Here is a 16,450-nt window from a genome sequence, read left to right as displayed (position 1 = left end):
TATAGGTGTTAAACACTGTTTTTTCCTCCCTTACTTGTGCCCCTTACTTGCAAATTCTAAAAAGTTCCGCAGAAAGAAATATATTATACTTCCTGCTGTGCAGGAAGTGGTCTGATTTACCCTTGGTCTATGAAAGAAGAAAATGACAAGTTTTTTCATGACGAGTGATAGCTACAGGAAAATGTGCAACCCACAGAAACCGTTTCAGTGACAGTTTATAAGTGGAGACTGTGGAGGCAGGACAGCAAAGAAGTGTAGGCACCATAGAAACACAGAACTTGGTTAGATCAACATCAAGTCCAACATCAGTTTTTCCTATTTTATAGATCGCTCAGCATTAGAATGAAGTTATAGGTTTGTGGCTGGGATGTTAGTTAACTCTACTGTGATAGTTTTTTAGGTCCTATCCAGTTTTCAGTGTGAGAAGAAGCAGAAACGCTGAGATGACAGCTTGTAGCTTCAAAATCTTAACAGTTTATCTGAGCTTCATCTTCATCTTCCACCGAAGCCATGGTAGGACTCTCCAATTCACAATCTATTGTCTATAGGAATTTATGTGGGGGTTATTTTTATTTCAAACTTTTATTTGTTGTATTATAGTAATAAGAATACTAATAATTCACCTAATGATCCACTGAAAGCTTTTTATTCATCAGGTTTTAAGGTGATTCAGCCACGCAATCAGACTGTAAACCCAGATGGGTCAGTCTTTATCAGCTGTGAACACGACGCAAAAGATAGCTCTGTTCAAGATGTTCGACTCAACAGAAAACCAGTGTATGTATCCTGATGTCATTCAATTAGTGATATTTGCGTGTTGATAGGATGCTGAGTTGTGAAATATACAAATTAAGGGAGTTAATGCTTTTCCACCTGCATGGTGACTCTTACTATCTTCAATTTGAACTTCTTTGTGTCTATTTTCTCTATGGTATCAGTGTCTGAAGGTCTTATTTCATTGAACTTTCTTTCCCTAAACATATTACAGAAATAGCTAACTATTAATGTCCTTAGTTGCAGCATGAAATGCCTAATAAGAAGCCAAGTAGACAGATGTTTATGCCTGTATTTGTGAGGTGGTCTGACCAGCTGGAAACCAACAGTAAATGAACCAAACGGGTGCAAGAACAAAAAACATGTCGCTGTGCCTGTGTTAGCCTTGTACAACTTTACAATGTTATTGGGCACCAAATATTTTAACATTTAGAGTAAGATGATAAGATTGATACCACTCTCGTGACAGTGTGTGGTCTTCTCATCTAACTCTTGGCAAGAAAGCGAAAGAATGTGTATTTCCCCAAAATGGTTAATTATTTCTCTCATTCGTCAACTAACCTAATTAAAGACTGCAGACATACTCTAATATATCTTTGTCTACTCTCAGAAAAGACAGACCTAAAATGCTCTGTCAGAAGGGAATGGAAAAGTGTGAGGACGTTATCATGCATGAAGAGAACCAATACAAGTGGCTTTTCATCATGCTCAATGTTGGGCAGGAGGCCATGAACACTGAATACGAGTGTGAGTTCACAGTGAAAAAAGGTAATCTAGATTACACAGAGAAAGGAACGCCAACAGTACTACTGCCAGGTATGTTTAACTATTTGGGTGATTTTTATATTCTATACACAGTTACTGTACCTCAATTAAATGAAACCCATAGTAAAAACAGTTATTTACCCTTTCATCTTCACCAACTGAATGAACAGTTTGTTTACTCAACAGTACATGAAATATGAAATTTTATTTCAAATATTCACTTCCTGGTTATGATATTTGAGTTTGTGCTAAACGTACGAGCTAGAAAATAGGTTCATAACGTCAACACCATATTTGTGTGTAAACCAGTAAAATACAAACAGGACATGTCTAATACATGTTTAATCAGGTCAAAAGGAAGCAATCTGTGTACCTACTCCTACTCCTCCTCCTCCACCTCCACCTCAGTCTGGTCTGCTCTTGATTATTCTGATTGGTCTGCTGGCTCTGATGTTTCTGTGCACTTGCATCATCACATCCTTCTACATCAGACTGAGGGTAAATATCTGTCTGACTTACTATCTGTATCCGCACACGCATTTCAAGTGGCCATTGTGACTGAACTAAAGTGTATTCTGAATAATACATTAAAGTACACTAGCATTTACTCAGACACACTGAGAGGAACATGGTTTTGGGGGTTTTTGTTGTTGTAAGTTGTATAGAAGTTTAAAAGAAATGTGTTCAATAAATCAATCTGAGTTTTAATTTTGAGGAATGTTTTTGAAAGAAAGGGTCAATTAAGTGGTTTTTTTGAACTGAAAAGGCTTTAGCAGCTACAACTAGTAGTTTTTTAAGGCCCGTAATACGTTTTTTTTGTTGTTTTTTTTTTATTGCCATGGCCTCATATCAGAGGTAGAGGAAAAGCATCTGTTGTGGCAACATGGCCTGCCATTTCACTAAGATAAGAAAAATCCTAAGAAATCTGTTACTTTTCTGTTTCTGTGTTTCAGTGCACTGACAAAGAGCCCGAGAACTCCACCTATGTAGAAATGAGGAAAGCTCCTTTGCCAAGGAATCAACCTTAAGACATTTAATGTGACTGGCTGACTCATCTTTCTTCGCCAGCTGGTGTCACACTTTTGCTCTTTTTTGCCCTTTTGTCTCTTTTTTGAGCTGAAAAAAATTGGACTACTGCAGGGTAGGATGCAGCAGGGTGAGACAAAGACTAAAGTGATGCTGTCTGCCACGGTACATCTGTTCGTCTCTCTTTATATAGCTGTATGCAATGTGGCACCATGATATTATCCATTATATGGATTTGATATGTACAATTAGTTATTAATTTTACCCTATTCAAATCAATGCTTCCAACATCCAACTTAAAGGATCCTATATAATGCTTGCACTGAGTGATTTCATGTATATCTCCACAGCTTTATAAACTAAATATTTATTATGGTTGAGGGTTTCAAGCTGGTTTGTATCCCTAACTGGTACTTGATTTTTTTCAAGTAACTTACCGTAGCTCAGAGAGCTTTATATTAATCAATTATCATCAATTCCATTTTTTTTCACTGGAGTGTTCACTGGATAAAAAATGCCTATGGAAAGAAAATATAAAAACTCCAGGAGCTATTGTGATTGAGCAAACGGTTGGCTTGTCAGTTATAGCAGTTCACTGACACCAAGTGATAGAGTGAGCGAATATCACTTGAGTGAACTGTGGAAGCCCCGAGAGGCAAGTGAGAAAAAATGTCTGAAACTGTTTTCTCACCTGTGTTCATGACCTAAAAACAGGTGGGGGGGGGGGGAAAGAATAATCCTTACATTTTTTAATCTTTGAAAAAAGGTTCTGGCAGGTAAAAAAGGTTTATTGTTGAAATGCTCACTTCAGCCACAAGACGCTGAAGTGCTCCACAATCCCATGCTCTAAGTAAGTCTAAAAGCAATCTTTCAGAAGAGTTTTAATTTCCCCATGCACTCTCATATATTGTGTGTTAGCTTAGTTATGTAACATTACAGTGAGGGATGTAAAATGTAAAGGATATCACACACAACATTTTAAATCAGACTTAGAAAATGTATCACCAGAATTCTTTATCCTCACTTGCCTCCCATGGCTTCCAAAGTCACCTTTGCAAAGGAAAATACATCTGGCCTTACAGCATTGAGGACAATACATACAATAGTCAAAGGGGATAACACCCGAACCTCCCAAATAGTATTTTTCCACATGCCTTAAATTTGCATTATACTGTAAATGGTTATTTACCACAATTTTGTTTATTCCATTGCGTATTTAATGTACTTTATTTTATACAGTGTAATTTGAACTGCTTGTTGGTGTTCATGCACTCACACATTACAATGTTATTATTTTTATTAATATTTTTCTTTATTACCATATATTTTTGCTGGCCCCTGGTTGTCCCAGGAGATGATTTAATCCTTGAGCCTCTGTCCAGTCTCTAGTAGTACTTTAGGGCTTTACTGATGGGAGAAGACTTGATCCGCAATTCATCGACAAATTAATGCCATTTACTCATCCCTTATGGGATGGGCCTGAATTAGAGGTGATGGGCCCGCCTACTATGAGTCTAGGTGTGGTCCTGCCCTTGAATATCCTCCTTCAGCTTTTGAGGGGATTGAATCAGATTCGCTTCATCTTGTATTTTATTTTGGTACCTAGAGCCAGTTGTACCACCTGGTTGTAACTTTAAACTTGTTTACTAAATTGAGTTTAATGCATCACCAACTTGAAACGGGTTGCCCCACACAATCTACTTCCTACATGGAGATCAGTTGTTTTTATCTAAACATCTACATCCAGAAATTGATGAATGAAACTGCTGCGTAGCTAATTGAACAAATTTACAAAATGTTAGTTATGACCCGTTAAGAGTGATAAGTAAAAGGTGTAATATATTATATGCGGTACCGAAAACTCAATATACTATTTAATAATGATGCAAATCTTGAAGATTTAAAGATACATTTCACAAAAATATCACAACATACCTCAATTTACAAAGTGTTTGACTAAGTAGTAAATGATGTCAGTTATTCTCACTCGTGCTAAACTGTGCAAAAATACATTCTAAATCTGAGGTGAAGCTAATATGAGGCTTCAGCAGTGTGAGTTTGCCTAATCAAGTAGGCATCTCTGTCCTGGCAGTTACATGTAAGTTTACTGACTGTGGCTTAGCAACAAATTTATATGCATAAGTCTCCCTCCACTGGGCACAGCAAGAAAGAAATGGTAACATGCATTTATATGCCACTTTTCTATGTTATCAGACAAAGCTTGCTCAAGGACATTTTGGACATGTGGACAGAAGGAGCCAGGGATCTAAAAAGAATATTAGTTTGAACAATACCAACTTGATTTGGCTCTGGAATGCATTTTTACACAGGAGTTTGAATTGAGTCCCTCATCTTTTGCAGTATGGACGTACGAACTAATCACTAACTCTTTTACTGTACATAGGGAATGTGAGCATATTACATAAAGATGGACTTTAAATAATCAGTAATAATAATGATTGTTTAATACAAGCACTGGTAATGTTTGTAACGCCACACCATAGTCAATGAGCTTCTTTTTATGTTTTTTTTGCTGCATCTATTTGTCTCTCATTACTTTGCACATTCAATAAATGATCAGTCAGTTTGTTTGGTTTTCTTATTATTATTCGAGACAATATTCGAGACAATTTTGGTTGTATTTAACTCTTAAGATTTCAGAGGCAATGAGCTGCTAAGGAGAGAGTAGAGAAATGTGATAGGTATTGGACAAGGCCTCTTCTGAGGGACTGCAGGTGAGAGGTATGGGATATTTTTAGTAAGGCTCACTGAAGGATTTTCCAATATAAAATATACATTACTATTGTAGTAAAGATCCTCACCTTTCATTCCTCCTAATTGACTTGATTGAGTTCACCTGTTCACACTATTTAAGGACTGCACTCCCTTTCACTCACTCTTTCCACTTCCACATGGAAGTTGCAGCAGTTCTGTTTGAACAACTCATGTGTGTTCTTTCCTGATTATGTTGACAAATGCATCATCTAAATTGGAAGAAATAAAATGTTTATTCAGAGGATATACCAAGTTTCCTGGCTTCCTTCTATGCATTCTGACCGATGCGTCCAATGACGATAGTAAATGTACCTTTTTGAACCGCACCGTTAAGCCATCAATCAGAGCATGGACTTACTTTAAAAAGGTATTTAAGAATAAACAGTGCCATGAAATTTGACCATCACTGTCTATTATGGAGAGTTTAGACTTAACTACATTAAAAAAACATTGAATGTACTGATGACTGTGTTCAGCTGTTGGTCTCATCAGGCGAGGTTGCATCATCCGTGGCTATGGTACATTTTTTGCCTCGTAAAAGAGTTTGCATCATGTGCTCTTGTGTGGATTTTACATCACATGTTTACTTTGGAAGATGGGTATTTTTCTTAACACCTCTGATTGGAAGGATCCCTCTGAGGTTAGAGTTTGCAATCATCTGACATTGAGACAAGAAGGTGTGAATCCTTGATGAGAGCGATTCATGAGGGGGCATTAGCAGTATGTGAAAGTTTGTTTTGTTTAGTGCTTGGCACAAATCCAGTCTCATGGGCTTGTGTCCATCAGGTAGAAAGTGTGTGCGCATGTATGAAAGTGAGAGATGGAGAGAAGATATTGTAAGATGCCAATTTGTAAGCATCACACTTACTAATGACGTCTTCTACCTCCGTCTCAAACTGAAAAACTCCTGGTCTGTGCTCTCTGCCATGAAACAAACTGTTTTCTTTTTTTTAAACCAAAAGTCACCAAAGTCGAATCAGGACCGGTCACGTGTCTCATGCAAAAAGCCAAGCCTGATGGGAGTAGCTGTTAGTGGCTGCAGCCTTGAATCATTGTATTGTTGCATGCATGTTCTATGTAGTGGTCAAACCTGGAAATGTTTGGATATCAAAATTGCCATCTTGGCAGCGCGGGTCACTACTGGATCATTATAAATGGGCAAAGAGGTGGGTCGTGGGTGGAGCTGAGGTACCTAGTTGCTGAAACCACCTATCCAAAGAGGCTAAGAAGGCTATATGCTACTTTGTATTGCTTGCCGGTGTCTTGCCAAAAGTGATCGTCTGCCATAAAATTATTGTATAGCCATAAGCGGAGATAGCGTGGCTACAGCCGACCCATGGCCCCGACTGGGCGGGGGCCCCCAATGGACTGCGAGACTTATGTCTTTTGAACGCATTATAGAAGGCGCGCAAAAGCACTAATCACTCTGCCATTAGATAGTTCATCCAACAAATGAAAAGTTGTTCTCAAACGTACCAGTCACTTCACTCCTGCTGTCAATGATAAGCCAGCAAAAGAATAACAATTAACAGCAATTGGGCGCTTTAAAACGAAAGGAATGAGAGAGTAAGAGAAGGGTGGTTGCAACATGTGCTCCTCTAACATCTTATTTCTCATCATCCACGACTCAACACAACAGTCAAAATGAAAACAGCCCCGGAAGGTGCTGGATCATTAGGACTCCATCCTCGAGCCTGAGTAACCCGGTCAGCCGAGTGAGTTATGTCAGTCACCAGTCCCAAAACAAGCTCATTGCAGCTCTTTACAAAGAGACACTTTGCTGATTTTACATCATCGATTATTGTGCTAAGTTTTTCGTGAATCGATCAGTTTTCTCTTTCACTGAGATATGTCACCAAAACAGGCAGCAGCATTGAGCGTTTTATTAAATTTGAGGAGTTACCTTATGGCAGTGCAGCGTCCTTTTATGATCTTCTGCGTAATTCGCTGACAAATGACTTTGGTCTCAATGTAAGTGATATAAGGGAACAGGCATATGTTGGGGCCAGAACGATGTCTGGGCTGCAAGCCAGGGTCAAGCAAAATTTCTCAGACAAGGCATTTTATGTCCACTGCTGCGCACACAACCTTAATCTCTTGAACCTCAAAGTTCTGCATCTTTAGGGGCGTAGCTGCTTGGAGAGACAGGTGCGTTGCAGACACACGGGTTAAAAATTTGCTCCGAGGTTTTTGGACATGTGAAGTCCTAGTATGGGGCAGCCAGTATAATGTTACCGTCGACAAGTCTGATGCCAATAAGTGATCGTCTGCTAAAAACTGATTGCCGTCCTCTTTAAAGATATTTAAACTGGTAAAATGGCTGGATTAGTTAAAATCTAGGACACAGAGCAGAACAATACTACAATATTGTCTATAATCACATAAATATCATGCCTGACTATGCTATAAAAAACATTTCTTTGACTATAATTGTGATTATTTACAAGAAACACTGAGTTTCACAAATATAGGCTTTTACTATTACCACTGACATGAATTTATGTGTTTTGCATGCTAGGACTGATTCAGATAAAAAAACATCTGTAGACTTATATTGGGCTATACACGGTGGCGGAGCTAGACTCAAAACACAGTGGGGGCAGATTTTTGTTAGGGGGCCTGTTGAAAATTAAAACATTTTTTTAAAAAATAACATAAAATAACTAATTATTCTACATGTTAAAATGTTTCACTTACTGAGCCAAGTAAGCATTTGTCTAATAAAACATAGAAAAAAACCACACTTTGAGACAACCTTGTATTGAAGAACAAAGCCAACTTGCATGTCAAGTAAAAATGGTTCAGCACCAAGGACAGCGCCTTGCTGACAGGTGAATAGCGACGGCTGATCGACAGCATCTTGAACAGGTCATGAAGGCTGCACTCTCTCAATTAGTGGCACTCAACATAAACACAGACACTCAGCACTAGCTTATCTCAGGCATAACCCCTTCTAACACTGTATCGGTGGTAAGATCCATGTCTAACTCGGAACACATTGCATGAAAAGAGCGAAACTTGTCCACTGCATCCTCTGGTTTGGGTATGTCTTCTGAGTAGAAAAGTGTCAGCTCAAGCATTTTCTCCTCAGCTACTGGGTGCTCAAACCGCTTTGGGCAAAGTATTGCGAACAGTTTGAAAGTCGATTTTCAGACTTCAAAAAAATTGGGCAAACTGCCTCACAAAAACAGAGGATGTAAAAATATACATCTGTTTTAAAGCGCAGTCTGCTATCCTGGATCTGGTCATCCTCTGCGTCCCCGTTGAAATATCGCCTTCTCTTGCAAAACCTCTGCTCCGCAAACTCGGTCGTTGCGTCGCTTTCTCAGGCCATATTTTTTGCTGTGTTCTCCCTAATTTGACAGGATGTATGTTCTCTTCAGTAAGTCATTCCAACACCTGTCTCTCAAAGCAGCTACGCACCTAAAGATGCAGAACTTTGAGGTTCAATATAATTTAAACAAAATTAGCTTCATACAATAAAACCACTTTTTGAACCAGGCTGTAAACATGTAAACAATGTCTAATTCTGCTGTAAGGTTGGGCATTTTAACACAGTCGTGTAGCAACAAGTGGCCCAATGCAAGGAACCCCCCTCTCTCAGGTCACCATCTCCAGGTGCCCTTAGCACATTATGAATTCAGATACCACTTGATGTCTGACCTCTGATATCAAGCTAGTTTCAACACTAGGTACTGGCCTGACTGTCTGTATTGAATTTCTAACTCCAGATTCAAAAGTTCCCTAGTCAACCCCTCTCCCCCTCTCGCTTTAGATTCCAGAGAGCAGAGCACTGAACACATAACCTGGAATGAGCTCCTCAAAGGGCCAGTTTGCTGGTTATCTGTAATGTGTTAATGAAGGCGGTGTGGATGTTAAAGTAAGTAAATATTAACTTACCAAGTCAAGAAGAGGGGGAAGAAGACAAAAAAGAAAAGAGAAACTCTTTCTAGTTTTCTTAAGGTGTCCACCCAAAGAGAAACTTATTTTTTTTTCAACAAGCCCAAAAAAGTTTGTGCAGAGCTCTAGGGTCAGCAACTTACATAAAAAAAAAAATAGACAGGGAGGACCCCACTCTTTTCTCAGTCATTGGCTATTAGGACTTGATCATCACATTGATTTTTACATTACCTTTTCCTTTTATGGGTAGATGGTTCCTGCTGTCCAGTAGGTGCAACACCCCTTTGCCTCAGTTCACAAACAATTCTCCAAATAAGGTAATAAAGCATATCATGCAGGTCTCTATAACTCATGTTAGTAGAATCCTTTAAAAGGGATTATATGTAAGTTTGTCAGTGGGCTCAAAACTCACTTAGAAATGAAGCACACGCCTGTTTTCTCCGTTGCTTGCTTCAGCCACTATTCTGCTTTTCGGATTCAGCTCTGCGCGCACTCCCGAGCCTCTCTGTGACTACAACAACTACATGGCAACGAACGACATGCAGTCTACTAACACCATAAAACAACCAGCTCCAAACAAAACAACAAAGGTTTATGTGCTGAAGCCCATCAGACCAAACAGGTTCAGAAGATGTTGAGTAAAAACACAGTGAACATTAGAGAATCTGGAGAAACACAGAGAAAGTCACGTTAGCTCGCCGGCTAACGCCGAGCAGTTGCTAATGTTACGGCAAAAAGCAAATGTGGAGCAATTTGTTTACTAACATTAGCCTATAGTGACGCAGCCAGCTAACACTACAGTAGCTCGGACCTGCTGCTGTTTTCTTCGTAACGTTCAGTTTATGTTTATTCTGGTTTTACCAATACTCAGATACACAGGTTCTGCACCTCTCTGTAACTAATGTGACCCACGTAACATAAAACACTGCAACACAACGGTCACAACAACCGAGAGGAAGGAAGGGGCCCACTAACACTAGTTACAGTAAAGTTACTTACTGCGGTCTAACTGTTAAAGTGTGACACAATCTCATTATAATATCCATTCCAGCTCACTAACCGTTTCATTATAATCCAGTACATGTAGCTGTGCTGATATTGCTGAGCCTCCGGTGACATATTCACAGATAAATAGTTACTGAAAAGCAGCAGGCAAGCTTATGCTGTAGCACATCGGCTAAATGCAGTAAATGTAACGTGATCATGTAACGAGCATGGATTAGTTCAACCTGCAGCTGATGAAACTATTACTGTAACTGTACTGGAGTTTCCAGCTCTGTGTGTTCTCCCTGTCTGTATATAGCCGCTGTCACACTGCCTTTTTTCGGGAGATGTGCGGCTCGCTCCGCTGACTGAAAGGTACGGCGCCGTTGCTGATCTGCCTCTGAGACAGGAACATTGAAGTAACAGAGCCTGAACATGTCTGGTGAAAATCCACAGCCTGCATGCCGGTGTTCCTGCGTTTATTGTGGTATTTCTGTATGAAAGTGCTTGTATTTTGGATTATGCTCACTCATGAGTTCAAGTGAGCACGCGTACGAGCACACACCTGGTTGCAATCTTAGAACTGCACCGCTAGCGGCCGCTGAAAATTACATAATGCCCCTTTAAATGTTTAACGCATAAAGCCCAAATATAGTTGCCACACTTCTCAAACAAAATAAATAAACATCCCTTCTCTTACATAATCTTAAATGCATGCCCAAATAAAAAAAAAACAGTTTTAAATGCATCACTCCAAATGCAGGATACAGAACGATTAATAATCCTTACGCTGTGCATTCCTTATGTTAAACACCAAAACTCCCTGAATTGCTGATACTAGGCACTAACCCAACTGTCAGCACTGCTCATTATATCATCGTGGCCCTAGCTCTTACTCTGAACGTCCATATAAACTGTGATAACGTTCCATGTAAACAGCTAGACAAACTTCTTGTATGTGTACACATACTTGGCCAAAAAAGCTCATTCTGATAGTAAAACTTTTTTTTTTTTTTTTAAAACAAGGATTAGGTTGATAATATAACCAACAAATCTGAATTGCAGAGAGGATTGGAAGGAAAGCAGAAGTCATAGTGCTTCAGTCTCTATGGAGAGAAAAACAGCAGCAGGGGTGAGGAGGAAGGAGGGGTGGGTGGGGAGGATAGAGATAAATCAGTTGTAAGACAGAAAGCTTTGGTCAAAAAGCTGATAGAGCTCAGCAGCTTTTCCTGTCTCCAGTGATGCAAACCCTGGAGGGAAGTGAACTCTGCTTTCCACAGCTTCTCAACACCTCCTGCACAAAGCTGAAGCTTCCTCACTTTGAGGGCATGCTGATTTACATTCTGCTGTCCTCCATCGTTCTACTCACTGTAGCTCTTAACCTGCTGGTCATCATCTCTATCTCCCACTTCAAGTACTAGAGTCATTTTTCCAAATATTGTATATCAGTCTTTGCTCTGTCTGCTTTTGAATGAATTATGATCGATACTATAAATAATGATACATTTATTGCTTGTCTTCCTCCACAGGCAGCTCCACACGCCCACCAACCTCCTCTGCCTCTCTTTGGCTGTCTCAGATTTCTTTGTGGCCTTCCTCATGTTCTTTCAAATTATGCTCATAGACGGCTGTTGGTACCTCGGAGACCTCATGTGTGCTCTGTATCAGTATATAGCATACATTATTACCTCTACCTCAGTAGGAAACATGGTGCTCATTTCTATTGACCGCTACGTGGCTATTTGTCATCCTTTGCATTACTCCACCAAAGTCACTCAAAAAAGAGTTCAAGTCTGTGTTTCTCTGTGTTGGATATGTTCTGTGATCTTTCAAAGTCTGATTCTGAAGGACATCTGGAAACCACACAGATACACCTCCTGTTTTGGAGAGTGTATATTTGTCATTAACTACTTTGCTGGACTTGCAGATCTTATTTTTTCCTTCATTGTTCCCATTACTGTCATCATAGTTCTGTATATGAGAGTATTTGTGGTGGCTGTGTCTCAGGCTCGTGCAATGCGTTCTCATATTGCAGCTGTCACACACCAGCAGCCAGTTAAAATAACTACAAAAAAATCTGAAATGAAAGCAGCCAGGACTCTTGGTGTTGTTGTACTTTTGTTTCTACTGTGTCTCTGCCCATATTATTGTGTTGCTGTTACAGGTCAAGATAACTTGCTCAGTGCTTCATCTGCTGCATTTGTGCTATGTTTGTTTTATTCTAACTCCTGTCTAAACCCTGTGATCTATGCCCTTTTTTATCCCTGGTTTAGAAAATCAATTAAGCTCATTGTTACACTCAAGATACTGCAGCCTGACTCCTGTGAGGCCAGCGTATTGTAGACAGTTTCTGCATGAATGTCTGAAATTAGACCCTCAGCATCAACAGAAAAATGTTCTGTCATGATGAGGAGTAATGGAATAATGGGGATCACTTGCGTATGTTAGAATATAATATTATCTGACTGTTTCATTTTCACTGCAACACTGAGGCTACTTAGGATTTGTTCATTTTCGTTTATTTAGGACAAAGCACCACCTGTCGGATTTACTGTGCAGCTAAGTATCAGGACCGAGACACTTTTTGTTTTGTGCTGGTTGTCTATTCAAGCACAGGTCATTTGAAAAGAAACTTTGAGGTCCCAACTTTATTGTGAAGGCGTTTATATCCAACAGTGTAGGAAATTCTTTCATTTTCATGACTTAAGTCAGCAGACAGTTACACTGACACGTAACCTGTGTGCTCCATGAATTACTATGTTTTTTACTTTTACTTTAACGTTATCTTGCTTTTCCATTCCTGGTCATGGTCCGTTGAGAATGCCATTAAGTGCAACCCAACGAAGGTTAAAATCAAGGGCAACTGGACTTGGTTGAAGATACTGGAAGACGTTTCGTCCCTCATCCAAAGGACTTCTTCAGTTCTGACTGACTGGCAGGGAAACTCAGCTATTTAACCTCAGTGGGGTCGTTATCCCGGGTCATCGATACCGCTGGTTCGTTAGTGTTCCTTGTTGCTGTGACAACAGTCGTTACAGTCGTTAAGACTACCTGTGGCCAAGACTGAACGACCACGGATAACTATGACCTGGATGACTGAGAATCTTCATAGACATTAAGTGCAACCTTTAGCCATAAAAAATGCAGCCTTCAGATCAGCTGGCCATCACATCACAGATGTTGGATTTTTTAACCTCTGCATTGAAACCACAATGTTTTTTTTTTTTATTATTCTTTACAAAATATATAATCATGGACCAGCAAGGACTAGACTTTTTCACCATGCTGATTTGGCAGTACTGTCTTATTCCTCAGTGCCATTTCAGGGGCCAGGGTTGCATCAACAAAAATCGTCCACCAAAAAATACTTGAGCAGGTTATGTGTAGCACACAGCTCCTAATATTGCTCTTAATAAAGCTAAAGCTAGTTAGCTAAGTTCAACCAGAAAGACTGTCCTCATGCGTCTTTTATTCACAACTCTTTCTCCATCTTTCTCATTCACTCTTTCTATCCCTGCCTCTACGCACGCTTGCATACACGATGGTGTGTTCAAGGCACCACCACTTCTGTAGAAAAACATTTTTTGCTACGTTTTCTCGGCCCTGTTCTCTCCTGTGTTGACAGCTGTCATTTGATACGATTCGCTGTGGCCCTCCTACACCCCATTCACCTCCTGCTCACCACATCCAGGCCCAATTCAGCTCAGCAAAAGCCTTTCCCTCTTCTCATCGAGATCTACAGCATCTTCTCCACCCCTGTTTAGACTCCATCAGGGGGATTTCTATGCCTTGGCAGCGCCACCCTCTTCAGAATACCTTGTCAATACAATGGGGTCTAATCGCCAAATGACTTTCCACATTCTCACCCAAATGTATCACATGTCAATAAATTATTGTTATTAATTCAGTCAAGTCTCTCCTGATTAAAAGTAATACATTAAATTACTATTAAGATCTATGAGTTCAAAAGAGATACAAAAGGCTATTCGAAGGGGTTAAGAATCAGAATCACATTCAACTTTTATTTACCAGGTATATGTACACATACGAGGAATTTGACTCTGGATTGTACATTACTCACAATGTGCTTACTTATACAATAATACAGTAAAAAAAATCAAACACAGCCTACAGTATAGAGACACATATAGACACACTTTAAACAAAAACAATACAGACAGATTGAGACAATAGTGCAATGAGCAGAGTGCGAAGGATGCTGGAGTAAATTATTATTACCATTATTATTATCATTATTATGTGTCGGAGGTGGATGTGATACAGGTACACATACATGTACACAAAGAATGCTGGAATAAATAAGTAATATGTACTTGGGGTAGGTGGATTTGGTATCCAGTATATACATTATACAATATGACAATATGAACAGTATGAACTGCTCTGAAATAGAGAACGCGAGAATGATTAATAAATAAAAAGTGGTAGTCAGTAAACAGGTAGCTGATTAGAGGCAGAATTACTGGGTTAATGCACAGGAATTGTTCCTGACACTGAGTCAGAAGTCAGCTGTTCATCAGAGTGATGGCTTGTGGGAAGAAACTGTTCCTAAGTCTGTTGGTTTTGGCGTACAGTGCTCTGTAGCGCCTACTAGAGGGGAGAATGGAGGGTGAGATGGATCTGCAGTGATGTTTCCTGCCCGTTTCCTGACTCTGGAAATGTATAAGTCCTGAATGGATGGCAGGTGGGACCGATGATCTTTTTTCCAGTCCTGTACGTTGTAGTCTGTCCCTGTCCTTTTTGGTGGCAGATCCAAACCAGACAGTGATAGATGAGCAGAGAACAGACTGGATGATGGCTGTGTAGAAGTGGATCAGCAGGTCCTTAGGCAGGTTGAGCTTCCTGAGCTGGTACAGGAAGTTCATCCTCTGCTGGGCCATCTTGATGATGGTGTCCGTGTTAGGCTCCCACTTTAGATATATTGGATCCCAGAAACCTGAAGGATTCCACAGCAGACAAAGGGCTGTTTAGAATGGTGATGGGGGCAGAGTAGGAGGGAACCTCCTTATGTCCACAATCATCTCCACAATTTTGAGTGTGTTAAGCTCCAGGTTATTCTGGCCGCACCAGAGAGCCAGCTGATCAACCTCCCATATGTAGGCCGACTTATGTCGTCAACAAACTTCATGAGTTTGACAGATGGGTTTCTTGAGGTGCAGTCAGAGAGCACACACACCTAGAGGCCGCAAGTGCTAATAGTCTGGGTGCTGGATGTGATGTTCCCCAGCCTCACCTGCTGACTACTATCAGTCAGGAAGTTTATCAATATCACTGACAGGTGGAGGCTGGCACAGTGAGCTGGGTGAGTTTGGTGCTGAGGATGTTCAGGATGATGGTGTTGAATGGCAAGCTGAAGTCCACGAACAGGATCCTTGCAAATGTCCCTGGAGAGTCGAGGTGTTGAGACTAGGATGTAATGCAGTCCCAAGTTGACTGCATCATCCATTGACCTGTTAGCCCTGTAGGTAAACTGCAGGAGGTCCAGCAAGGGATAATGGAGCAGTAATGTTCTTCAGGTTGGCCAACACCAGTCTTTCAAAGGACTTCATGACTACAGATGTCAGGGCGACAGGTATGAAGTCATTTAATCCAGAGATGGAGGGTTTTTTGGGGACTGGGATGATTGTGGAGCGTTTGAAGCAGAAAGGAACCTAACACAGCTCCAGTGATCCGGTGAAGATCTGTCTGAAGATGGGGGCCAGCTGGTCTGTGCAGCTTTTCAGGCAGGATGGTGACACCCCGTCTGGGCGGTGTGATGGAAGAGCACATTTTCGAGTGGCCAGCCTAAGGCACATCTGTGCAACATTCATGCCGTCTGATCAGCATCTTAATGTGCCACACCTGTGTGTGTGTGTGTGTGTGTGTGTGTGTGTATCTATTGTAGTGAACAGCAGTGTGGATTTGTGCCTGTTATATTAAATAAATTTGGAGCTACTCCAAATTCCTCTCTTCTCTCCCAGAGAGAAGCAGGGGGGTAAATTATCAATCCACAACAGACGGCTGAAGAGACCCCAACGGAAGGGGGGTGGAGAGGTAATTTTCCCTAAGTGCTATTCCTGAACAGTTGATCGTAAAACTGGCCACCTTTGGCAACAGCCGAGATAAGTCTCTCGGTGCCTGAATTGTTAAAATGACAAAGAAACTAACCAGAGATTACAAACAGCCTATCGGAACTCTCCTTGGAGGGGGGCAGGAAACCCTAAAC

The 16,450-nt window shown here is 40.5% G+C and overlaps 2 protein-coding genes across 2 annotated transcripts; both read left to right on the top strand.

Annotated features, from left to right (window-relative positions):
- The first annotated feature begins 273 nt into the window (after positions 1–273).
- LOC123973826 lies at positions 274–5,130 on the top strand. Its single transcript, XM_046054151.1, has 5 exons — positions 274–513; positions 657–777; positions 1,385–1,590; positions 1,889–2,037; positions 2,493–5,130. Exons 1-5 carry the CDS (start codon positions 444–446, stop codon positions 2,565–2,567), a joined length of 621 nt encoding a protein of 206 aa, XP_045910107.1. The 5' UTR covers positions 274–443; the 3' UTR covers positions 2,568–5,130.
- A 6,335-nt stretch (positions 5,131–11,465) lies between these two features.
- LOC123973879 (trace amine-associated receptor 13c-like) lies at positions 11,466–12,567 on the top strand. The gene is made up of 2 exons (XM_046054233.1): positions 11,466–11,638; positions 11,754–12,567. The coding sequence occupies exons 1-2, from the start codon at positions 11,466–11,468 to the stop codon at positions 12,565–12,567; spliced, it is 987 nt and encodes a 328-aa protein (XP_045910189.1).
- The last annotated feature ends 3,883 nt before the right edge of the window (positions 12,568–16,450 follow it).

Source organism: Micropterus dolomieu, linkage group LG07 (assembly GCF_021292245.1).
Source record: "Micropterus dolomieu isolate WLL.071019.BEF.003 ecotype Adirondacks linkage group LG07, ASM2129224v1, whole genome shotgun sequence".
NCBI lineage: Eukaryota > Metazoa > Chordata > Actinopteri > Centrarchiformes > Centrarchidae > Micropterus > Micropterus dolomieu.
This window is presented reverse-complemented; position numbering and strand designations above follow the sequence as displayed.

Bases quoted from the DNA above. Each gene is read 5' to 3' on its own strand.
- LOC123973826 (XM_046054151.1), top strand. From the start codon at position 444: ATGACAGCTTGTAGCTTCAAAATCTTAACAGTTTATCTGAGCTTCATC. The intron at 514-656 runs GTAGGACTCTCC...TTTATTCATCAG, and splicing joins CATCTTCCACCGAAGCCATG to GTTTTAAGGTGATTCAGCCA. The intron at 1,591-1,888 runs GTATGTTTAACT...ATGTTTAATCAG, and splicing joins GCCAACAGTACTACTGCCAG to GTCAAAAGGAAGCAATCTGT.
- LOC123973879 (XM_046054233.1), top strand. From the start codon at position 11,466: ATGCAAACCCTGGAGGGAAGTGAACTCTGCTTTCCACAGCTTCTCAAC. The intron at 11,639-11,753 runs GTACTAGAGTCA...CTTCCTCCACAG, and splicing joins ATCTCTATCTCCCACTTCAA to GCAGCTCCACACGCCCACCA.